General features: G+C 43.9%; 1 protein-coding gene across 6 annotated transcripts in view; it reads right to left on the bottom strand.

Moving 5' to 3' along the window:
• SCN8A (sodium voltage-gated channel alpha subunit 8) overlaps positions 1-26,299 on the bottom strand; it is a 411,930-nt gene that overhangs the window by 95,366 nt on the left and 290,265 nt on the right. For 5 of the 6 annotated variants that reach the window (XM_033938385.1, XM_033938387.1, XM_033938388.1 and 2 more), the window contains 3 exons: positions 25,421-25,795; positions 5,319-5,789; positions 4,860-4,977 (listed from right to left, as the gene is read on the bottom strand). In XM_033938385.1, coding sequence (XP_033794276.1) covers positions 4,860-4,977; positions 5,319-5,789; positions 25,421-25,795 — 964 coding nt within the window. The remainder of the gene's footprint in view (positions 1-4,859; positions 4,978-5,318; positions 5,790-25,420; positions 25,796-26,299) is intronic. The other variant, XM_033938386.1, reaches the window with a different exon arrangement.

The following is a 26,299-nucleotide window of genomic DNA, read 5'->3' as shown; positions in this document are numbered from 1 at the left end:
CATGGTCTCTCCCACAGGGTTCCACATTCCCAGCATCTCCCCTCCCTCTCCCTTGTAGCCCAGCACCCTCTGTCTCTCTCCTTCACTCTTCCACTCCCAGCCTTGTAGCCTGACATCTTCCTGTCTTTTGCCTCCACTAGGGTGGTGACAACAAAACCATTCTTGCCTCTGTGAAGGCTGAGCAGGCTCCCAATATTTTAGCTGGACAATGCCATGAACCAGCCCTGCAAATTACTCACCTATAATCTAAGGTATAGAATGACACGGGGATAAAAATCTGTCACCGTCCCCTTCACCTTCCTGTCCCCGCCGTCCCCTTCACCGCCCTGTCCCTGCAGCATCCACCCTTCCCTCTCGGCACCTCACTGCCCTTCGGCACCCTTCGTACAGTCCGTGCATCTCCCTCCCTCCCCCTTACTTTCAAGGCCCATTTTAAGGTTTCAGTCTTGTTGAAAGCTTCTGGAGTGTTCGTGCAGTTGCGTGCGTGTGTGGGTGGAAGCTTCTCCTCTGACGTAACCGGAAGACTGAAAAACCTTAAAATGCGCCGTCAATGTAAGGGGGAGAGAGATAGATAGATTTAGGTGGGTAGGTAGGAAGGAGGGAGGGGGCTGCGCGTGATTGGTGACCGCGCACGTTCCCTCCCTTAACTGCGGGGACAAGGCCATTCACCGCTCCATGGGGCAGTGGATTTGCCTTGTCTCCGTACCTGCGGTGAGCACCTTTCCCCCTCCACTGTTTTGGCAGGTTACCCGCGGCTACTCGTGGCTAACCGCGGGTAACATCCACCGTGTCATTCTCTACTCTAAGGACTGCAGAATCCTTACTCAAAGGTAAAATAGCCAAAGGAGCCAGGGGCAGGAAGCACTACTCCAACTGTTCTATTTACACTTGTCCCTCCGTATTCGCAGTTTCAGCATTCGCAGTTTCGATTATTCACGGTTTTTAGCTTCATGGGTTTAAATTACATCAGCTTGCATAGAGAAATTGCTGATTCCGAGTGTTTACAGAGAAAATTGCTGATTCCCAGCACTTTGATCACCATGTTTTGCCTCTCCTTCAGGAACAGGCCAGGTCTTCCACCATGTTATTCGCGGTTTCACCATATTCACGATAGTTTTTAATAGAAAACAGCGAATAACATATGAAAAAGTTATTCGCGATTTTTCTGTATTTGCGGTTCTGTTAATCCCCTATCACAGCGAATACGGAGGGAGAAATGTAGAAGCTTACGAGCAGGCATACTGTGCACTTATACTCTTTTCTGCAAGTGCAAAGGAATAAAAATCCTTGGGAAGGCAGATGGGTTATGATGATTTATGTCTTGCTGTCCTCCGAGAGCACCTGCTACAAGGGACTTGGTTTTCTCCGAGGACAAGCAGGACTAATAAATCCTCACTCATGGGATTCCCTAGCTACATGCTGTCTTCAATAGAGAAAAGGGAACAATAAAACAGCTGGGGGCTGATGCAGGTAGCCTCGTGGTAAGGCCATGGTTCTACCATGAAATTACTGCTGGTAAAATAATGTTGCATTCTGTAAGCAATGAGCATGCAAATTACTGTCAAGTTAAAACTGAAATAGTAATCTGCAGCTCATTGCTAAATTTCACTCTTCCTGTGAGTGCATACTGACACCAGTATCTGAATTGGCCCCCCTCCCTGAACCAAGCATATCTCTAGTAGTCTAGTGGCCCCTTCTCTCCCTGACAACCCACCCCATCCCCCATCAAAAACATTCCCTGGTAGTCTAGTGGTGTCCCCCCCCCTACACTTCACTACTACTTATCATTTCTATAGCGATACTAAACGTATGCAGCGCTGTACATTAAACATTCAAGAGACAGTCCCTGCTCAGTAGAGTTTATAATCTATACAAGCTATTCTTGATTATATGATTTGAAAATCAATAAATATATTTAAACATAATCTATACAAGCAAACAAACAGGACAAGTAGGGGGTTAGGGAGTATCTCAAGAGAGGGAATGATGAAAACAGGTATGGGAGCTTTACAAGTGAGCGAGAGTTATGAGTTAAAAGATATCTCAACAAACAACTGACTAGTGTGGCAGTTGGATAGTTTGAATATCAGGGTGCAGGCTCATCTTCTGGATGCTGGGGATATGGAAAGGTGTCATCTGCCAGATTTTTGCCTGCAAACCCTACACAGTTCTGGTTGCTAACCAAAGCTTTTTGTATATTGAGTGAAAGAGATCATGACAATTTCTTCAGGAACTGTAGAAAGGAAGTGTCTGACAGAGTATGTTCACTTTGCAATTCTTGGGAAATAGGTCAGAGAAAATTTTGGTGGCATTTCTCTCAGATGCGCTCGGGGTTACACACTTTAAGAGCCACCAGTCTAGCGCAGCAATTTCAGCACTGTCCTTTCATCACGGGACTGTTCAGCTCTGCCCTTTCACTGTGGGACTGTTCAGTGCCGCCCTTCATGCTGGATCAAGGTGAGGTGAAGTGCTGGATCGGGGGTGGGGGGTTGTTGGATTGAGGCAAAGTGCTGATGGAGGAGGTGTGTGGTGTGGGGGGCATTGAGTGCTGATGGGGGTATGTGGGGGCCCAAGGTGAGGTGGAATGCTGGATAGGGAGGGGGGGTTGCTGGGAATGATGATGGGGGGGTGTGGGAGGGCATCACCCCCCAACCACATGTGCCATGACATCTTGATTCACGCTGAAGTCCTGGGCCGCATTGAACAGTCCTACGATGTAAAGGCTGCACTGAACTGGTTGTTCTTAAACGGCCTCGACTTATCGTCCTAGACCCTTTAGAGCTGGGGTTAAAAGGAGTTACAAGACTGGCATCAGCGCAAGCCTGGACATAATGAGGCTGGAAACACTGGAGCCAATATTCAGTGCAATTTAACTGGCAGAAACAAATTCTGGCCAGCTAAATCACTTGTGCTGGGCTATCTGCTGATAGTCTACAGCTCTTAACTGATTAGTGCCACTAAAGTGAAAGTCGGCTATTTTATGGACTTTAACCACTTAAGTTAAGTGGCCATATCGTACCACATAAAACACAGTCCTGTCTTTGTGCAGTGTCATTTTGGCAGTTAAGTCGCACGTCACCGTATAACAGATAGTTGGCCACATAAACCTTGAAATTCAATGCTAGTGTCTGGACATGGCCCAGCACTGAATATCTGAGAATAATGCCAGTGGCAGATAAAAACGCTTACTGCCACCAGTTGAATATCTACCCCATTATCTCTACAGGTGGCTACAGAGGCAATAATGGCATCTTGCCAGCAAGAAGCAGAGGAAGGTATGCTGATCTTTTGGGCTCCATGTATCTGTGCATCGCTGGGCTTATGCTCCTGGAGTTCAAATCCTGCATCAAATGTGCCTAACTATGGGCTAGATTCACACAGCAAACCGATCGTATACCAATCGGTTTGCGATCCCTTTGTGACCAGATTTCTCTCGGGCCCCATTCACTAACCTCTCCTGCGATCCATGCACGCAAATGAGGAGAAACGCATGCAGGACGCGATTCACTACACCCATTTCACGATCCGACTGGGCTGACCGATCAACTCAAGAAGCTACTGCTGGGGACCAGTCGCAAACTTCTTTTCCCACTCTCCAGCGCCGCCCTGCTCTCTGCCCTGCTCTCTGCTGCCTCAATCTCGCTGCCTTTGAACTGTTTCAGGGGATGCAGAAGCCCTGGGGCCAGGGGGAGAGCAGTGCCTGTTGGCCAGTGGCGTCACAACTTTAAAATTCCTCTCGCCACTCAGACTGATCTCTGCTGCCTTCCCTGCAGTGCGAGCCCACGGGTTTAAAGTGGGGCTATAAGCCGCAGTGCAGCCCCACTTTAACCCGCGGGTTCGCACTGCAGGGAAGGCGGCAAAGAGCAGGAGAGTCTCGGCGACAAGAGCAGGGCTTCTTTAAATTATTTTTTTCCCTCCATTGTAATTATGCATCTGCAATATATCTGGCTGTTCAATAGTGACAATCCTGCTCTCAAAACGGTCTCTCAAAACGGTTTGCTAGTAGCTGTCGGTGTGCGTCCACATTCCAATGAGGAAAAAAAAAATCTATGCTGGGCCCGGAGGTCCAGCGCATGTGCAGACCATCTACAAATGGTCTGCGCATGTGCTGGGATCGCTATCGAGCAATCCGGGCAGGCAGATGGGGGTGTTCCTCCAATCGCTCCCATCTGCATATTGGGGTTTCAAGAATTCATCAGATCTGCCCGGATTGGGCAGGTTCATGAATCTAGCCCTATGAGCCTTTTGGATCGCCATGATCTCTGTGTTTGCTGTTTAGGGGCCCCCAGCATGATGTCCCAGGCTGTTCACACAGTATTTGTTTGTCTCTGAGGGTGAAAAAGGACATAAGGATCACCCTAAGAGAACTTTTCAGCTCTAAGGAACTGGTAAGACTGCCATTGACTTTACAGGCTTCTGTTCATCATCCACCGGCAGACAGCATCAGAGCAAAAGCATCCAGGAGCATAAGCCCATCGATGCACAGATACATGGAGCCCAAAAGATCAGCATACCTTCCTCTGCTTCTTGCTGGCAAGATGCCTTTATTGCCTCTTTAGCCAACAGTGGAGTTAAAGGGGTAGATATTCAACTAGTGTTGGTGAGCGTTTTTATCTGCCATTGGCATTACTCTCAGTTTTCTGTTATCTGTGAAGATTTTTTTTTGAGAGATTAAGGAGAGCAGTTGGAAAGCATGTCCGTGCTAAAAGGATAAAAAAGCCTGAGGAGAAAAGAGCCATCTAAAGGAGCATGGAGACACTTATGTGTGCCCAGAAAAACCTGGGTTTTAGAATTTCATAATCCAGTATAATAAATTAACAGGTGATTGAACCCTAAAAATTGGACACACATGTACATACCATCAGTGAAGCAATTTTCAGGGTCAAGGTACTCTTCTGGCTGCTCCACAGGAGCTTCCTCAGCTTCTGGCTTGATATCAATAGTGCTTCCCTCCGAAGAGCTGGTACCATCCATTTTCTACAACAAAAGTGATACACAGCACATTAAAAAAAATCCCTTCATCTTATTAGCTAATGAATTCATAGGGCTGCTGTGGTACTGGAAAAGACATTATTAGACTTCTCAGCATTCAGCAATGAAAAGGTGTCAATTTACCAAAGGACTGCATTAATACTAAATGAATTGCAACTTCAGTTCAAACAAGGTCACTGTAACACTGGATTCTCACAGAGGTGACCAAGAAAGGCTAACTTATCCATCTACTAGCATTTGATTCTGGGTAATGTGCAATCAAGGCTTAACCAAGATACAGTTAACCTTGCTGATTCAAAAGCCACAACAGGAAGGCTCCTTCTCACCTCTTTGCTGCCCTCGGCGTCGGACTCGCTGCTGAAGTCCTCTGTATTGAGGTTCTCAAAGTCAGACTCACCAACAGCAATTGGGACTCGAACAGTAAGGTTTGGGTTATGTATGAAAGACATGTGGTCCTCGTCAATTATATACTTTTCCACACTACTGCCAATGCCACTGGTGGTGCCATTGCCGTTCTTCTGGTAGTCCATATCCCGGTTGATATCAACCCCAGTATGGTTGGCGATACAGTTGGCCTTCTTATCATAGAGCTCATCAAGTGGCTTGACCTCATCTGCCACTTTCTTCTTAAAGTATTTCTGGACAAAGGTACGGACTTTCAGCTTGATCCAGGCAATGCCCTTCTTGATCCGAATTACAGAGATCTGGAGATTATTCATTTCGCCATCATCATCCGTTGCAGCCAGGTTGTCAGCACTGAAGGAACTCAGCAGCAAAGCCAAGAAGAGGTTCAGTACCTAGAAAAGGAGAATTTCATGCTGCATCACCATCAAGGCTGAAGGCTAAGTCTGTGGTAAAATGCTTCCAAATCACATTAAATTATACCTTTAAGAGCCAAAGGCCATACAATTTAAGATGCTCTCTCTTATCACTGCAAAAGTGCACTTTGGAAATAGGGAATCATTCATGACAGACAATGCCAGCCAGTTTAACCATTAAAAGAAATAGATGTCACCTAGTGCTGCAGCTTCTATGGGCTGGCAAAACCCCCCACTATAATTACTGTATATCAAAGCAAAACAGTAAGTCCTGCTAGCCACAGAACTATAGACCTCCCCCCCCAATCTGTTGGTCCTCAAACCTCCTTCCCCCATGATTGTCACTAAGTTCCTCTAGCTGGAACATTCAGTCACCAACTATCTTCCTCTTCCTCCTTGTCTAGTAAGGCTCAGACTTCTTAATAAGATGGAATCAGCTAGTTTACTGTTGCTTTGAGAGATGGGGCAGACTGGCTGAACAGCAGCTCTCTTCAGCTTCTTTGGATGGGTGGAGGGAGGGGTCCCGGAGTTTAAGAACATGGCCTGATATTTGCTTTCTTCATGCTGAAAAGTGGTACTGCATGTTATCCTCACTCACTTTCCTCTACCTCTCTCCCCCTCAACTGTACCCCTTCTCATACCCATTCTATTCCATCACTCACAACTTAAGCCCCATTCTAATTCTCTCACTCACAGTCATTCATCATTCCAATCTCCTTGCTCAAACCCTGTAGCATCTTCAATCTCCCTATTCACTCTCTCTTCTGCCTCACAAAACCCATATCTCCTGCTCCCTACATCCCCTCATCCCCTCCTCCCTCCCACTTCTATCTCCAGTTCCATCACTCCTTCTTCCTCTCCCCCACTGTGATCACTAGAAGAGATGATGGGCTAGACCTGGTCCTGCCACCAAGGCTATTGTTAGTAATATATAATTTATCTTTCAAATCAAGCATGGTGCCAGAAGATTGGAGGGTGGCAAATGTAACCAATTTTTTTTAAAAGGATTCCAAGGAAATTACAGACCGATACATATGATGTTGTTGCTGGGCAAAATGGCAGAGGCTATTATAAAGAACTGAGGCCCAAATTCACTAACCTTATCGATCATATCCCGACCACTTTGCAACCCCTACTTGATTCACTATCCTTCCTCCCGATCCAATCCGTGCATGCATATGAGGGGAAATGGCATGAAAGAGTAGGAAGGCAGTGATTCACTAAACAAAATCAGGAGCAACGACGGGGCTGGCCGATCAAAAAAGAAGCGACTGCTCACGTCCTTTCCGACTGTCCTGCTCTCTGCTGCCCTTCCCTGCAGTGCGAGCCCGTGGTTTTAACCTGCGGGGCTGCACTACGGCGTGCTCTGTTCTGTTCCAGACTAGAATAGAACAGAACATGCCATGAGGAGCCCCGCTTTAAACCTGCTGGTTAAAACCACGGGCTCGCAAGTAACCGGCAACCAGAAAGGTTTAGGAAGAGCAGGTTACATTCCCCACCCCCACCCTGACCTTCAGCCCTTCCTTCCTTTCCTTTTATTTTGGGCTAGATTGTTTCCTTTAACTCACAGGGCAGAAGCTTGTTCTGTTCCAAAGCCTCCCTCCCTATCTTCCTCACTTATGCAAAGAGCAAGTGCAAGCACAGACCATCTACAGGCAAAGAAGATGGTCTGCGCATGCGTCAGGATCGCTATGCAGGATCGCTCTGGGGTCGCTGTGGGGCATGCCTCCAATTGCTGCAATTTGCATGAGGCGGCTTAGTGAATCGGTCGCCCGGGAAGACTCGGCCACGGATTGGATCGCTTAGGTAAGTTTAGTGAATCTAGCCTTAAATCACTGAACATATACATAAATTAATGAAACAAGGCCAACAAAGATGCAATCAAGGGAAATCTTGCTTCACCAATCTGCTATATTTCTTTGAAAAGATGAATAAAATGTGAATAAAGGTCGAGCCAGTTGATATTGTGTATCTGGATTATCAAAAGGTGTTTGACAAAATACCTTGTGAATGACTCCCATGGAACCTAGCAAGTCATGGGATAGGACGTAGAGAATGACATGGGGACAGTTTACTGCAGTAAACCGTGGTCACCGCAGTAAATCCGCAGGAATGGAGACATTTGCAACTGGTTTATCGCAGGAATAGGGAGAAGACCTTTCACCGCCCCACGGGAATGGGGACAAAACCTTTTACTGCCCCGTGGGAGCAGTGAAAAGTCTTGCTCCTGTGGTAAAAAAATTGCGCCCATGTCACACTCAGCATCTCCTCCCCAGTTCTTTTTGCGCCTATTTTACCTTCAGGAGCCAGCCATGCCACGATGAAGACAGAAGGAACCCAAAACCAAAGCCTGAGACCAATGTGATTTGAAGAATAAAATTACCAGATAATAAAAGGTAGAAAAAAAATAAATTTATTTTATATTTTGTGATTAAAATATTTCAGATTTGAAATATGTATCCTGCTAGAGCTGGTAATAGACATAACTGGGGACCGCAAAGCCCAGGCTGTGCTTCTTTAGCTTCCAGCTGGCTTAGGGCTCTCTCTCTGACCAGGGGGCATTTGCCCTCCCCTCACTATTCCTGCCATGTGTGACTGAAGTATTCTGTTAGCTTGATTTTTCTATATAGCATTCTGTAGTAATTTGTTCAGTTTTCAAAATAGTGGAGGGGATATTTGTGAAAGGGAGGGGAGACAGGGGTTTTGTTGATCCTTGCTCTGTATTATTTGTGTTTATAAAATGACAATTGTACAGAATATTGTCTCTTTTTATACTTTAATAAAATAAGTTCAGTATAAAATTATAACTATTCAAGGCTTGTGCGGATGGGATCTGACAGTTTGCGGGGCGGAGACGGGGACTGAGCTCGCGGGGATGGGGCAGGGACAGGGATGAGTTCATGGGGACGGGGATAAATTTTTTCCCCGTGTCATTCTCTAATAGGATGCAGTGTCCTCATATTGTGGATTAAGAACTGGATAAAAGATAGAAAACAGAGTAGATATTTTTGGTCAGTATTCTCAATGGAGAATAGATAGCAGGGTTCTCCCGAGGTCTGTGCTTTTTAACATATTTATAAATGATGGGAGTAACTAGTGAGGTAATTCAATTTGCTGATGACACAAAGCTGTTCAAAGTTGTTAAATCGCAAGAGGATTGTGAAAAATTGCAAGAAGACCTTATGAGATTGGGAGACTGGACATTCAGTCGCAGATGACATTTAATGTGAACATGTGCAAAATAATTCATGTAGGAAAGAGGGGCCAAAACTATAGCTATGAGATACAAATTTCCACATTAGGAGTCACCACCCAGGAAAAAAGAGCTCAATGTCATTGATATGTTGATATCTTTTGGTCAGTGTGCAGCAGAAGTGGTTAAAAAAAAAGCAAATAGAATGTTAGAAATTTTTATGAAGGGAATGGAGAACAAAAGTGAGAATATTATAATGCCTTTGTATCGCTCCGTGGTGTGACCGCACCTTGAATACAATATTGGGTGCAATTTTGGCCACTGAATCTCCAAAAAGATATAGCAGAATTATAAAAGGCAGAGAGAATGAAAATGGCAGGGAAAAGTTAAAGGAGCTCTTTAGCTTGGAAAAAAAGATGGCTGAGAGAGATATGATAGAAATCTATAATATACTGAGTGAGGTGGAAATGGTAGAGTTGCTTGTTTACTCTTTCCAAAAGTACAAGGACTAGAGGACACACAAGTAATAAATTTAGAACAAATCAGAGAAAATATTTTTTCACTCAATATGTACAGTAATTAAACTCCGGAATTTGTTGACAGAGAATATGATAAAAGCAGTTAGCTTAGCAAGATTTTTAAAAAGATTTGGATAATTTCCTAAAAGAAAAGTCCATAAGCCATTATTAAGACGGACTAGGAAACATTCACTACTTTTTTATAGGATAAACAGCATAAAATCTGTTTTAATTTTTTGGTATGTTGCCAGGAACCCTTGACCTGGATTGCCCACAGTTGGAAACAAGATACCTGGGCTTGATGGACCTTTGAGTTTCAAGTTTCAAGTTTATTTAGTTTCTTTGATTACCTCGCATAGTCCAAATCCAATGCGATTTACATAAGTTTCAAAGTTATGTAAAAAATAAAAACCAACAAACATAACATTCATTCCTAATACAACAATTAACATAAATACAATTCTAAAAAAACAAAACAAAAAAAAACTAAACTAAAAGTAAAAAAAAACAGGGGAGGATTAATCCACAGAAGGTAGGGGAACAAATACAACAAGGTTTATGTTTGTTGTGTTCTTAATTTAAGGGGTGATAGAATGGCACTCATGTGGAAAGAGTGCAGCACCTTAAAGCTGCTCTCATCATGACATGGGACCTTCCAATATAGGTCTGTGCTCAAGCACTGCCACATCCTGACTATCTAACAATAAGTTTGCATTAGAGGGGGTGGGAAACAGTAGGCCTTGAGCCTGAGCCTAGGCCTAGGCTCCACATTACACTAGTTTTTATTTTATAGCAGCTGAGGATGAAAGATGGAGATAGGGTGATAGCAGCAGGGGGGGGAAGGGGAGATGAGATCTGGATACCTGGTGGAGGATAGAGGAGGGGTAATGCTGGATACCTGGTGGAACTAGGGAAAGGAAGAGGAGATGCTCAACATAGGCGGTGGAGGGAAGAAGAGATGCTGGACTAAACAGGAAGTAGAGCCTATTGAGCAGGAACCATCTCTTGATTGTTTTATTGTACAGTGCTGCGTATGTCTAGCAATGCTTTAGAAATTATAAATAGTAGTAGTAGTAGTAGGGTTACCAGATTTCTTCTTTTAAAAAAAGAGGATACATTGCCCCCCACCCCGTTCTGCCCACAACCCCGCCCCCACATGCACCTCGTGTCTCCTTCCCCAAGCTCTAGGCCATGTCTAGAGGGCATCCGTGTATGTGTGAATGTCGACATGATGACATCACACTCATGCGCACATGTGTGTGATGTCGTCATGTCAATAACCCCGCATGTGCAGAGGTCCTCCAGACGCAGCCCCGAGCTGGAGGCCTTCTAAAATTACCATCAAATATCCTCCTACTTGAGGCCATGACACCAATAATGCTTTACAACATTCATTCCTACCAGAACACCTGGCCTTGGTCATACATGCAAAGTACAGATAAATCCTGTGCAAATACAGGACCACAAATTAAAAGTCCTAATATACACAAACAAAACCCTGAGATGCCAGACTCTGCATGCAGTACAACACCAGAGAACTAGAAACAAATAGGTTTCTTTCTTAACAGTGCAAAATATAGACAGCAGATGTAAATTCTGGATACTAACACATTGCTAACACTAAAACTAACACTAAATTGAAAATAAAATCACTTTTCCTACCTTTGTTGTCTGATTTTATTTTTCTTCTCATCTTTTCAGTCTCTAGTTGCACTTCCTTCTGTCTGTGCTCTAAACTCTGTTTCCAGGGCCACCTTATCCATTTGCTGTTTTTCTCTCCTTCTTCAATTTCTGCCCTACATACCTTTGACATTAACTTTTTTCAACTTTCTTCCATTTTTCTGCTTTCCCTTGTCTTCCCTTCTCATCTTTCCATGTGTGCCATATCCTCCCTCTTTCTTCTCCCCATTCCCATCTATCCATAAATAGCATTTCTTCTGTTTTCTTCCCTTCCCCACTTTAACCATCCCTATGCACATCTCCTCCCTCGCTCTCCCCTTCTCCTTCCCCACCCCTCACATCACTGTGCACCATGTCTTCCCCCTCTCTCCCCTTCTCCATCCATGTGTACCATCTTCTCCTTCTCTTTCCCACTCCTATGCTCTGACATCTGTCTTCCCCCTTTCCCCTCCTATGGTCTGGGATCTTTATCTTCTCCTTCCCACAGTCTGGCATCTCTCTCCCCTCCTTCCTCCCCCTGCCTTAGTCCGGAACCTCTCCCTCCTCTTTCCTTTCACTGGGCTGACTTCTCTCTCTTCTTCCCTCCCTTCCCCATCCAATGGTCTTAACATCTCTATCCTTCCCTTTCTCCCTCCTCTCGTGGTCTGGCATCTTTATCTGCCCCTTCCCTTTCTTCCCCTGGAGGTCAGGCATCTTTCCTTCCCTTTCCTCCCCAACCCTACCCCCCACCACAGGATCCAGTGTTTGCTTACCAGTCTCCCAGCGATGCTGCTCTAATAATAATAATAATTTTTATTTTTATATACCGTCATACCCAAAAGTTCTAGGCGGTTCACAACAATCAAGCAAATGCATACATCAGATTAAAATCTTCTGAAGATTCAGCAAAATAAAATGCTAACTATAAAAGGAAATACAAACAATTTAAAATAGGATAAAAAGTTGGATTAAGAGAATAAACAACATTAAGATTCTAGCCTATTAAATAGTTGTGTTTTTATCTGTTTTCTAAAGTCAAGGTAACAGGAAGCTTCTAAAACAATTTTTGCAAACCATATATTCATTTTGGCCACCTGAAAAGAAAAGGTTCTCTCAAGGAACCTTTTATATTGACAGAGTTTTATTGAAGGATAAGCGAACAGGTGTACTCTTCAGGAGCTCTTATTAGAATAACTCAAGGTAAAATGAAGGATGAGATAATCTGGAAGCATACCAAAAACTGCTTTAAAGCAGATACATGAGAACTTGAATAATACTCTAGATTCGAATGGCAACCAATGGAGCTTTTGATAGAAGGAGAGATATGCTCCCATTTTTTTGGACCGAAAATGAGGCGAACAGCCGTATTCTGAAGGACTCTCAATTGATTGATAGTTTTCTTGAAAGCACCCAAATATATGATGTTACAGTAGTCTAAAATACTTAAAATAGAAGATTGGACTAACACACAAAAAGAAGCTTTGTCGAAATACTTCTTGATGGTACCTTTCTTAAATATTAAATTGGAATGTTTTTCCAAAGTGAGATGTTTATCCAGGGTTACTCCCAATATTTTTAAGGACTGTTCAAACTCTTTGACCGTAGGTCTCTAGCGACCCGGAACCTTTCTCTCTGCTACTGCTTCTTGCCTATGTGGGGGCAGGAAGTAATAGCAGAGGAAAAGCTTCTAGGTTGCCGAAGGCAGAATGTTTATTTCATTCACTCTGCCTATGGCCGAAAAGTTAAAGCATCAGCACTGCAAGAACAGTGAGCAAGTACTGGATCTCATGGGGGGGGGGGCAGTAGGGGACTCTGGATCGGTGCATGGGCCTTGCAGTGAAGATGGGGAAGGGGCAGGGAACTCCAGATAGGTGTGCGGGCCTTGCAGTGAAGGGGGTTGGGGCAGGTGACTCCAGAAAGTGCCTGGGCCTTGCAGTGACTGCTGTAGGGTTTCCAGATGTCCAGTTTCCCCAGACAAAAATAGCAAAATAGAAAAGCCACCTGGACTTCCTAGAGAGTCCTCAAAAAGAGGACATGTCCGGGGAAACCGAGACATCCTATAGCCCTAAGTAGTAGTAGTAGTGGGGTGGAGGGTAGAATTGCCAGATTTCAACTTAAAAAGACACCTGGCCCGTCCCCACCCTTTTCCACCTCCAACTCTATCCTGTTCTGCCCCGCCCCAGCCCCACCCCACATGAACCTCCTGCCTCTTTCCCCAAGGTCTGGAGGGCTTCTGCGAATGTGCAGATGTCAATGTGATGATGTCATGCACTTGCGCGCTTGCATATGACATCATTGTGTCGACGTCCATGCATGTGTAGAGGGCCTCCAGACGCAGCCCCAAGCTCGGGGACTTCCAAAACCAGGACAAACTGCTGGGTTTTGGAAATCCCTCAGGACACCCAGACAGTCCTCTAAAAAGAGGGCATGTCCAGGTTTTTCCGGACATCTGGTAACCCTAGTGGGGGGGAGAACATGCACAGCTTAAAATTTATCAGATACCCTCTGATAGATCTGGATGGAGTAAAAAAAGACAGCATAAGCAGCAAGGCCAGGACCCCAACAAACCAAGTAGCAATGGGCTTACAAGCCTTGTCTCTTCAACATTGTTTGCGCTCCCTCATGGTCTCCTTAGTTGTGCAAGGGAATCGTAAAAAAAAAAAAAAAAAAACCATATGGCTACTCCCATCTCATGGTAAGCATGCTATACTATGGAGTCAGACAATATCTGCATCCAATGGCAGCTCTTATCTTTCTTTAGGAGAGCAAGAACTGATTTACACTGACATCTCTGTTCTAACTTCATCAAGGCTTGGGTTGTTCTACTATAAGGCCTGGGTAGCAGACACAAAAAGTTGTTGAATGGGCACAAATGTGAAAACTGCGATTAGAAATGCCAAGGTTGAGGCTTAAAGAGCAGTGCTGCTGCTTCTCACCAGTTCAAAGCTTGGGCCAATTCACTCTGGGTGGGGGGGGGTTGTCCGTTCTTCACTCTGCAGTATCTGTTTCAGGATTATCTCTTCCTTTCTGGTCCTTACAGAACAGGAGGGGAAGGGGAACAACAGGAGAAGATGGGCCGGATCAGCCTGTTCTCTAATCTGCATGTTCGAGGCTCACCCTTTCCCCTCTCTTCTCTGCATGGAAGGAAGGGGCTGGGGCAGAACGCCCCTGCTGCCCTGGCTCTAGGCTCAGAAAAGAAATGACAAAACTGTGTACTGGACCGTTCCCAAGAAATTAAGCTGAGTTTAGATTTTTCTAATGTAACAGCTCAATAACTGTAAAGTTAAAACACTGGCCAGCACAGCAAGGTATCAATTCACTGGCAAACATCCCTCTAAAACAGTGAGGAAATAAAGGAGGCACCTCCCTTATTCCTCCCTTTTACAAAACCGTTAGCACAGTTTTTAGTGCTGACTGTGGCAGTAACAGCTTCAACGCTTATAGTGAGTGTCAGAGCTTTTACCACCGGGGTGGGGAAGCAGCACTGTATATTATAATAGTTAGATATAAATAACTAAGTCACTGCCCTCTGTACTTTCAGGAAGCAGATGTTTCTCTAATGTTGGTCATGATAAATGCCCACCTACTCAGCATAAATCTCAGTATGATATTGTTGATTCTGACCCCTTTCTCCCCACCAGGGGTTTTAGGGAGATAAAGGACCAAATCAGTGGAATAAATGTTTTGGGGGATGTAAAAGAAAGAGCAATTACTGGAAGCTGGAATACTCTGACAGCACCATGAGAGCAGAAGATACAAGCTGCAATCTGAAACACCAGTGGGTAACTAGATAATTGCTGTACCAGATTAGCAGGGACAATAAGGGCAGAAAATGCAAATTGCTGGCTTTCGCTGCTGCACATACTTATAAATCATATACCACTATCATGTACACATATAAATAAGGATACTCTTCAAAGCTGAAGGGTAAGAATGCATGAATTGGAATATACATATAATCATAAGGAGGTAGCAAGAATCTGTTTAATTGGGGAAGGCAAACTTCACCATAATCAGAAAGGCTACGATTTTGCCCTAGTCCCTAACTTCAGAGGAAATCTGGGGGTGAGATCTCACACTATTGTCTCTGTCATTTAACTCAGATGGGAGAAGCCCCTCCAGGATGGGGAAGTTGACCTACAGTCCATGGGCTCTGTGAGCTAGAATCACTGGGATCCCACAAAAGGTTCTGAGCCTGGAAATTAGGAGGAATACTACCCATATCAATGGAAGCCTGTACCAAAGATGAAGGGCTTGCCAAAGTTTAAGAAGGAGAGGTGGTGCCCACAGGACACAACCCAAAGTTGGAACAGCAGGATAGAGGCCCAACAGAAGAAAAGCAATGTAAGTGGTGCTCCCTCCAGGCAGGGAGGAGATCTGGCAACAGAGCAGTGGCCCCTCCAGGTGGGAGAGAAATCTGGCAGCTGAGAGACAATGAAACCACAGACCAATAAAGGCACTCCCTCCACTCCGTTCATCGAGTAAATCTATCTTAGCTGTACCCTTCTCATCTACTGCCAACTCTAGACTACCTCCCTTCTATCTTGCTGCACCGTATGCCTGGAATAGACAATATGTCAAACTCCATCTCTGGCGACTGCTAGTAATATTTCTTCTGAACCTTCTATCAGTATAAATTCAACTCAGTATATAATTCATCCAACGATTAAAATTTTGGGAGTTATTTTAGACCAGCATCTTACAATGCATGCTCAATAGATGTTGTAGTGCGTAAATGCCACTTCACATTATGGAAATTGCGAACAATTAGACCTTATTTTGAATTTACTGCTTTTAGATTACTGGTTCAATCATTACTATTGAGTCTTTTCGATTATTGTAATATTATCTATCTGACAGTCACCAAGAAAGAATTAGCAAGACTTACAATAATACAGAATACAGCGGTCAGAATGATTTACGGCCTGAAGAAATTTGATTGCGAATTGCATTGGCTGCCAATGGAGACCCGGGTATTGTTTAAACTAGGCTGTTTCTGTTACAAGGCTGTTTATGGTACAGCTCCTTCTTACTTAGTCAATAGATTTTCTTTAGCATCATACAGACATAGTAGAAGAACTCATCCTTTGTTTAATTTTCCATCTGTCCAGGGTTGCAGGAGTAAGAAATTTCTGAATCATACTTTGGCATCTCAGGCAGCTCTTCATGACAACAAATTCCGAATACTATTGCTTACTACCCATTCCTATGGCCATTTCAGAAAACAATTGAAGACCTATCTTTTTTTCTAAATATTTGACTGTTTAACGAATCATCTTATTTCATGTAACATGTTTACTTTTATAACTTTTTGTAAACCGTGTTGAACTTCTTGTTACACGGTCAATAAGCACAATATTATGTTCTGTATTTTATGTTATGTTATTCAAATCTAGGCTAAAAGCCCACTTTATTGAGACAATTTTTTTAAACTTCTATTTACTTGTAAAGGACCCATGTCTGCTTTAATTATTCCCACCATAAGCAGTTTCCTAATCCCTTATTTGTCCTGTTTGTCTACTTTGATTAGATTGTAAGCTCTGCTGAGCAGTGACTATCTCTTACATGTTTAATGTACAACACTGTGTATGTCTAGCAGCACTAAGAAATGATTAAGAAGAAGTAGTAGGCACTAGTGCTGCCTGATTTCCGATTCAAATCGATTCACCAATTCACTTCGGGTGAATAGATTTTAATCGATATAAAAAAAAAAAAATCGGCCTCTTGATTCGGTGACTGACCCTCCCCCCTTGTCCCCTAAAGCAGGAGCTGCAGCGCTGCCTCGTGCTGGCCGGCCGTTCCTGCTTTAGAGGGCGAGGGAGAGGGTCAGTCAGGAAGTGCTGCGGTGTCCAGCTTCCCCCCTGGACTCCCGCACTTCCATTTACCTAATTCCAGCAGCAGAGCAGCCTGCAGAGAGGATCACCAGTGCTAGCGATCCTTGCAGGCTGCCATCAGCCTCCGGAGCTGTTGTTTCCTCTGTCACGATCCTGCCTCTGATGTCAGAAGAGGGGCGAGACAGTGGTAGAGGGAAGACAGCTCCGGAGGCCGATGGCAGCCTGCAAGAAATGCTAGCACCGGCGATCCTCTCTGCAGGCTGCTCCACTGCTGGAATTAAGTAAAAGTAAGACCGGGAGGCCAGAGGGGAACACGCAGGCCTTCGGTGGGGGGGATATGCAGGCCTTCAGGGGGTGCAGACCTTCAAGGGGGCAGGCCTTCAAGGGGGGATGCAGGCCTTCAGGGAGGGACAGGCCTTTGGGGGAGGGGGGCCCTGGTGTAGAAGTACAAGGAGAGAGGAAGAGAAGGGGGGGTTCAAAGAGACATGCACATACCGGTCTGGGGGGAAGAAATAATGGGTCTAAAAACAGAGGACAGGGAGAGAGATGGTGGATAATGGGATTTAGGGAGGGAAGGAACAGAAAGAGAGAGAAGTTGGACACAAGGGTTGGTGTGGATAGGAGGGTGGTTGGGAAGAGAAAGGGAGAACTTGTAGACCCTGGGGTGGTGGAGAAGGAGGGAGAGATGCTGGATGAAAGGGTAGTTGAGAAATTAAGAGATGGTAGATCTGGGGATTGTGGGGTCCATCGCTGCAGCTGTGGGGATGGAGACGAAAAAAGGAAAGATGCCAGACCTCCGGGGGAGGGAAGAAAAACAGAAGGGGAGGACAGAGAAGGAAGATGGATGGTTAACACGGAGAAAGAAGAAAGGAGACCCTGGCACGCAAGTTATCAGAAGACAACCAGAGCCTGGGACCAACATGATTTGAATAATGACCAGTCAACAAAAGGTAGAAAAAATAATTTTATTTTCTGTTTTGTGATTACAATATGTCAGATTTGAAATGTGTCTCCTGCCAGAGCTGGTGTTAGACCGTGAATGTGAGCTAGGGAAGTAGAGTGGAGAAGTTAATTATAATGGGATACTTTATTCTTTACTTAGTTGATAATGTTGTGCTGGAATAGGTACAGTATGGTTAAGTGATGTTTTATAAGAACATATATAATAATAATAATTTATTTTTGTATACCGCTATACCAAAAAAGATTCAAAGTGGTTCACAACAAAAAATGAATACATACAATATGGATAAAATAGCATAAAACAGAATGACAAATAAAATTGAAATACATCAATTAGGAAACATGGATGAATAAAATATATGAGAGATGCTTGTTCTTTACATGGTTATGTTTCATAAAACTTACTATTTCCACTGCTTAATTGCAGTATTGTTACTTATAAACCTAGAGTTGTAAAAAATGTGATAAAACTTTGAAATATTTCTAGCCAGCCTTGTTCAGTCACACTCATTTTGGATATTTCCTGGAGGGAAGGAAGGGACATCCACACACTACCATCTTTCTCCATCAGAGGAAAGAACCTAGTGCCAAGCATTCAGGGGCCAACAGAACCTGCCCAAAGAAGAATGCTGCCAGGGCAGCCCTAAACCCATCCAGACCCACAAGGGGATATACATAAACCTTTTAGGAAGCTATGCTAGAATGGTAACTTTTATGAGCTGTGGATGCTGAGGATGTTGGGAACATATACTGTAGATCTGACCTTTTGTGTTATCCACCCTCCTTCCTTTTCTATCACAAATTGTAGTTCTTCCCCTTTTACCCTTTTATCTAATCTAATCTAATCTAAATCTTGGGTTTATATACCGCATCATCTCCGCAGATGGAGCTCGACACGGTTTACATGGTTAGGGAAGGAACGGAACTCCAGTGGAATTATATAAGTATGAGAGAAGAGAGGTTGGTGTGAGAGTGCCAGGAGCGGGACGGGGTTACATTCTGGAGAAGAGCCAGGTCTTCAGATGCTTACGGAATGGTAATGTTTTTATTAAATTTCTTATTATTTGTTTTATATATTAATCTGTATTGTAAGCAGCTTACATTTGATTTGATTTGCAGGATAACAAAAAATAAGAAAGTTGAAACTTAATATTGAAAACCTGGTGTACAGGTCAGGAAGTTTATCCAAATATTAGCCTGTGGTGGGCTTGAAGATGTGGATGCAGCTGCTATTGAACTAGAAGAGTTTTAAGTATTGGGCCAGGCAAAAATTCTATGTTGAAGACAGGAGAATTTAAAAGTTTTCTGTACGTGTTCTGTACACATCCTTTAAATCTACTATGTCACTAAGGTATGAAATTTCTGTCCCTCTAGTAGTTATTGGAAGAGATGATATGCTACCTGTTAAAAAGTGAAAGGAATACTTTGCAGAATGTAGCAAGCTTCCAGGGGAGACCAGTAGCCCCCCTCCACCCCCCCAGATTGGCACTATAAGGAAGGTATTAGGATGCTAGTCCATTCAAGAGGTTGAGAGTATTGCAGGAATTAAGTTTATCCCCCTAGAGCAGTAGTCTCAAACTCGTGGCCCGGGGGCCATATGCGGCCTGCCAGGTACTATTTTGAGGCCCTCGGTATGTTTATCATAATCACAAAAGTAAAATAAAACAGTTTCTTGATCATATGTCTCTTTAGCTATAAATTACAATATTATTATTAAAACTTAGCCAAAAGGAAAGATTTATAAACTATAAAGATTTTTACCTCATGCAAAATTGTCATTTCTTTAATAAGACATTAACTATTTTTTCTGAGGCCCTCCAAGTACCCACAAATCTAAAATGTGGCCCTGCAAAGGGTTTGAGTTTGAGACCACTGGATTAGAATGAAAGGAAAATAATTTAATCACTGGATGGCTCTAGTCTTCCTGTTACTGCAGGAATGGCAATGAACTGAGGGACAGGAAAAGATAAGGATGGTGGAGAGTTTGTGGACCTCTGTATTCAAAGCAATGATGCCTCTGACCTCCAAACCTGACGTTACTGCCCAAGATTGTTTAGACATTTAGGAAGGCATGTACAGTGGTATGGAAGACAATGAGAATTGTTTATCTGCTTCAAGATCATTATGCAAAGGCCTGAGGAGAAAACCTCCAGGCTGACTGGAATGTGTCTTTCTTAAAGCTGTGAGGAAAGGTGCTCTCACAGCTCAGGAGATGGAAAATGTCCTATATCACTAATCCTTATTTAATTGATAATATTGTACTGGGATGAGTACCACAAATTGTCTGAATGGTTAACTGATGTTTATAAGAACATACTATACTATATAAAAATACTTACTCTTCCTGAATGTACAGTACATCACTTCAATAGTTTTCGGGCAGGCAGTGTATAAGAATTTAAAATAAATACAAGAGCTGCTTGTTTTAGACATACAATGTGTTTCATAAAGTTTAAATATTTTCATTGATTAATTGCATTATTGTTACTTACTATCACTAGAGTTGTATATATTTAATAAACTTTGAAATATTTCTGGTAAGCCTCATTCACAGTCAACTCACTTTAGAGTTTTTCTAAAGGGAAGAGAGGGAAATAATCCAAGGGCTAGATTCTCTAAGCCCACCGATCAAGTCCTGACCATTTAGTGACCCCTTTGCGACCCGATCATCATTGTGACCCGATCCTCTATCCCGATCATCCTCCGATCCGATCCGTACATGCAAATGAGGGGGAACAACATTCAAATGTAGGCAGGCAGCGATTCACTAAAGAATCTGGAATAGAGAATGACACGGTGACAAAATTCATCACCGTTCCCGTCCCCGCGGATAACCGCAGGAAATAATCCCATGTCATTTTCTAGTGTCTATTTCAACCTCAGTCCTTCTACACCAGCATTCTTCAAAGCAAAGCTTGAGGGTCAGTGGTTGTGCTCAATTATACTCTGATTCTTCCCTCTCTCCTTAAGGAATGATATGAAAATGGTTTCCCGCGGTTATTCGCGGGGATGGGAACGGTGATGAATTTTGTCATCGTGTCATTCTCTAATCTGGAACACCGACTGGGCTACCTGGTCAACAAAAGAAGCGACTGCTGGGGACCAGTCGCTCACTGCTCTCTGCCTGGATTCTCCTGCTCCGACTCTCCTCTCACCGCCCTGCTCTTGCCCCAAATCTCCTCCTCTTGCCACCTTGCTCTCGTCCCGAATCTCTCCTGCTGCTCCGACTCACCACCCTGCTCTCGCCCCAAATCTCTCCTGCCACCCCAACTCGCCACCCTGCTCTCGCCCTGAATCGCCTCCTCTCGCTGCCCCCTACTCTCCTGCCCTTCCCCGCATTGCGAGCCCATGGTTTTAGCCCGTGGGTTTAAAGCAGGTTAAAACTACAGGCTCACAAAGAAAAAGAGAAGTAAAAAAGTTTTTTTAAAAAAAGGTTGCTGCTCTGTAAGCATGCACAGACCATCTACAGAGATCCCTGCAGTGGGATGGGGGGCGTGATTCCAATCATCCTCATTTGCATGAAGACGCATCGTGAATCAGCCCCCTGGACCTGGATCGGACCCAGATCGGTAGGTCAGTTTAGTGAATCTAGCCCCAAGTTGCTAACACTCTTCTTACTCAAGAAGAGGCTCCAGGCATCAAGCATACAGGGACTGGTGGTTTGTCCTTGACTGGGTTTTCCATTTCACTTCATTCAACCAGATAAGTACAAATGATGATTGTACGGCAGCTTAACACTAATGACAGAGGGCTTCCCTTTAGTTTAATGTAAGTGTCAGATTTCAATGGAGTAGCCTAATGATTAGATCAGAAAGAAAATCAGGGAAAGCCTGTTAAATCCTACTGCCACTTGGGCAAGTCATTTAACCCTCCATTGTCTTAGATACAAAATTAGACAGCAAACCCACCGAGGACAGAGGAATCCTATTGTATTTGAATATTATTCAGCATGGGTCAAATTCCGACTCCTTTAGTTATGCACCCAGGGTGCTAAATGACAAAACTGCCAGGGGGCAAACTGGCTAAATAAAGGCATGTACTCTGTGACCAAGCTATATCTAGCTATTTTACAAGCAGGTTTTCCCCAGGAGTGTGTTTGGGCTGGGGCATTAAAACTATAAGGGGCATTTTTGATAGGATGTCTAAGTCAAATTTGAAAGTTTTGGAACAAACGTCCAGAAATCCAGTACAGAAAATGTCCATTTTCAAAACAGCCAGACGTCGATCTTTATTTTTGAAAATGACCTATATAGACGTTTTGGAAGTCTATCTTTTTTGGCCATTTTCAAAAATAAAAGCATCCACATCAAAAATGCACAAAAGCAAGTTTGCAAATGTACCCAACTACCTTGTCTAATTATGGCAGGGAAACCCCAATCAGCTGAGCCGTTTCGGGGAGTCCTGCTGGCTCAGCTGATGGGGGATTCCCCTGCCAGGATCAGTTGAACCGGTAGGGATATCCGATTCCTCTTTCCCTCCCTCTCACTCACCAATCCCAAATCTCCCTACACAGAGACCCCTGCCCTACACTTCTCCACCCCCCAACATCCCTCGACAACTCCCACACCCTCCTGTACCTTTTCTCAGCACAATTGGCAGGAGGGATGCCCATTCCTTCCTGCTGCCAGGCCCCATCAAACCCCGACACCCTACTCCAAACTGCAGCACTCCCCGAACACCCGTTGCCCCACCCTGACACTCCCCGAACTCCCGGTAGCCCATCCCGACATCAACCCCATAACTTCAATAACAATCTGGCGGGAAAGATGCCCACTCCCTCCCACCGCAGAGAATCACTCTTCAAATGTATTAGCTATACTTTTGCACTGGTTAAACTGTCAACACTTTAAAGTCAAAAATATTCTCAGAGACACAGAAGCAAAACAAGGGGCCAAGACCCCAAGAATATCGCCTCAGTACCCAGTCATCGCATATAATGAAGTTAAGTGAAAAATCAAAATTCTTCGCTGCAAACTAGCACATAAACTTTCTTATGCTGTTAGAGTATTTCAAGCTAAGAACTCATCTTAGTCAAAGCTAAGAGAGTATTTCAAGCTAAGAACTTATAACAGTATAAGAAAGTTTATGTGCTAGTTTGCAGCGAAGAATTTTGATTTTTCACTTAACTTCATTATATGCGATGACTGGATGGTGAGGCGATATTCTTGAGGTCTTGCCCCCTTGTTTTTGCTTTATGTCTCTAAGTATATTTTTCACTTTAAAGTGATGACAGTTTAACCAGTGTAAAAGTATGGTTAAAACATCTGAAAAATGATTCTATACAGTTTTGCAAATGTTTCTCTTTAATCACTCTTATTAATAGAGTACCAAGTTTTTGGTTTTCCCCATTATTTGTTTAGACTCTCTCCCACCGGCAGGCCCACCTTTCATAATGTCAGCCTTCTCCTTCCCAGTTCATCCTGGGATGCGCTGGGGAGGGGCCAAAGGCTCTGATTGGCCCTGGCGCCTAAGACCCCTCTTATGGGAAGGGCCTTAGGTGCCTAAGCCAGTCAGGGCCAATTAAGACACTTTCCGTGCAGTTCTCTGTCACCTTATCATTCTGATACATTGGCAATCTACTCTTTCTCCATCAGTTTGGTAGAGAAGAGTATTCTTTAGGTGAAACTTCAAATCCAAAGGGTAAAACTTGCTAATTTCTACAATATAATGCGAACCATCAGACACATTCTGTGAATCTTGAGAAAGAAGTTACAGACTAGAAGGATCTGCATGGAACAGGAAATACTACTTCCTGACTTTACTAAGAAGTTATTCTCACATTACTATACAAACAGCCTGTAAAATAGCTAAGACTGAGAGAGAAAATGTGATATATGTTGCAAGCCCTCTATTGTATACCTGAATGTAATCCAAATTCCCTTAGATTCACTTAGATCCCAGGGGGATGGGCAAATATAGATGTGTGCTTCTGCAACATATCTTAGTCTTGAGATCTGAGGGCAGAGCACAGCGAGACTTGGAGTACAATGGTGAGGGGATAACCATTGTGGAGAAAGGGGAAACAACATCATTTTCCTATACCAAGATGGTAAAGTCATGTGAGTGCCCAAATAATCTAAATGGCCATCAGATAACTAGTGAAAAAAACATACAAGATTCTTTTTTTTTTAGCATTATGCTTTATAAGAATTAATATCCCAATTGTTTAAACATACTGTCAGTACTTTCTATGAATCTATATTTATATAATTTCATAAAATTTGTACATATTATCAGCCACCCTTGCTCACGGTTACACTTGTGTATTTTTGCTTTTCCTGAGAAAAAGAGAAGGAAATCATATCCATTAAAACTTCAAAGAAGCGTGGGATGAACACAGAGGATCTAGAATCGGAAAATAATATTAAATATTGAACTAAGGCCACTACTGGGCAGACTTACACAGTCTATGTCTGTATATGGCCGTTTGGGAGAGGATGGGCTGGAGAGGGCTTCAGTGGCTGGGAGGGTTTAGATGGGCTGGAGTAGGTTTTAACTGAGATTTCGGCAGTAGGAACCCAAACACAGTACCGGGTAAAGCTTTGGATTCTTGCCCAGAAATAGCTAAGAAGAAAAAATTTTAAAAAATTTAAATTGAATCAGGTTGGGCAGACTGGATGGACCATTCGGGTCTTTATCTGCCGTCATCTACTATGTTACTATGTTTTTCTTTCTCAGGTGGAAGTGCCAGATGCCAAGAAACAATGGAGCCTGTCAAAGAGAGACACCCCCTAGGTTAGCCCAGACCGAGACACATCTCAGGAAGGTTATTAGGCACTAGTGTGTTACTTATTCTCCAGAAATGTCATCTCTTACTATGATCTGCTCATTCTGTTTGGACTTGAAGAAGAGAGCGTTAACTTCCAAAGCTAGTCCAAAAAGTATTAAGTTACTAATTATTATTGGTCTTGTTTGCCAAATTTATATCAGTGTATTGAGTAGTACAAAAGAGCAATGTTGAAGAACCTGAATATAGCTGCTAAAACTAAGGCTGGGCAGTGGCATGGCAAGGGCGAGACGCGCCCAGAGCCCCCCCTGTTCCTTCCCCATCCCCCTCTGCTGCACACACGCCCCTCCCTTTCCCCATACCTCTAGTTGTTCACCATGCGAGCAACAACTTCAATGTGCTCCTCACGACCGCGTCGGCTCTCCCTCTGATGTCATTACCTATGCACGGCACCTGGAAGTGATGTCAGCAGGAGCCGACGCGGTTACGAGGAGCACATTGAAGTTGTTGCTCACAACGGTGAGGTAGGGAATGTCGTGCGGTAGGGAAAGGTGTGGGAAGAGGTGGGTAGGCATAAAGGAGGAGGGATGATGGTGGCCGGGGCGGAACGCCCCCCCCCTTACTACGCCACTGAGGCTGGGCATTGTTGTTGCATGAATGCAATTCAACCAAAGTTAAAATTCTATACTCTACAGGAAAATAGAATAAAGGAATACTTCCAAGTCTTCACTGACCACCAGGTTTCCGATGACCATCACCATCATGAAAACGATCAAGCACATGGCCTGTCCTGCCACCTCCATGCAGTCCCACATGGTCTCTATCCACTCGCCACACAGCACTCGGAAGACAATGAGGAAGGAATGGAAGAAGTCATTCATGTGCCAGCGTGGGAGTACACACTCGCTATTGATCTTGCACACGCAGTCCTTGTAGCTCTTGCCAAAGAGTTGCATGCCCACCACAGCAAAGATGAAGACAATGATGGCCAACACCAGCGTCAGATTTCCTAAGGCACCCACGGAATTCCCAATGATCTTAATGAGCATGTTCAGTGTTGGCCAGGACTTTGCCAGCTTGAAGACTCTCAACTAGCGGTGTTAAAGAGAAAAAATATATATATATATTATGTAGCTGAATAGTTCTTTTGAATGAATAAAGACAATTGTCCATCATCATCAACTTTCTTCCACACATCCTAGAAGCTTACTATGATCTTTAAACACCTTTATGGACTATGCCTCTGTTCAACTTGATTGAAGATGAATTCAGGAGGCATATCACTTCGACGGTAATAAAGTGTCTCTCCCTTGATTTTAATATAAAGAGAACTCTGATTGATTTTAACTTCTACCTTCTAGCTCAATAAGTTTCATGGACAACCTGCACAGGGCCCCTTTGACTACCTGTACAATGCTTGGATAGATTCAAAGGAGGTTTGGATAGATTCCTAGAGGATAAAGGAATTGAGGGGCACAGATAGGAGTAGAGGTAGGTCATAGGGATAGTCTGGGACCACTGCACAGGCAATGGGCCTGATGGGCCGCCGCGGGAGCGGACCGCTGGGCGAGATGGACCTCTGGTCTGCCTCAGCG

This window comes from Geotrypetes seraphini, chromosome 3 (genome assembly GCF_902459505.1).
Source record: "Geotrypetes seraphini chromosome 3, aGeoSer1.1, whole genome shotgun sequence".
Lineage (NCBI taxonomy): Eukaryota > Metazoa > Chordata > Amphibia > Gymnophiona > Dermophiidae > Geotrypetes > Geotrypetes seraphini.
Note: the sequence above shows the minus strand (reverse complement) of the source record. Positions and strands in the feature narration are given on the sequence as shown.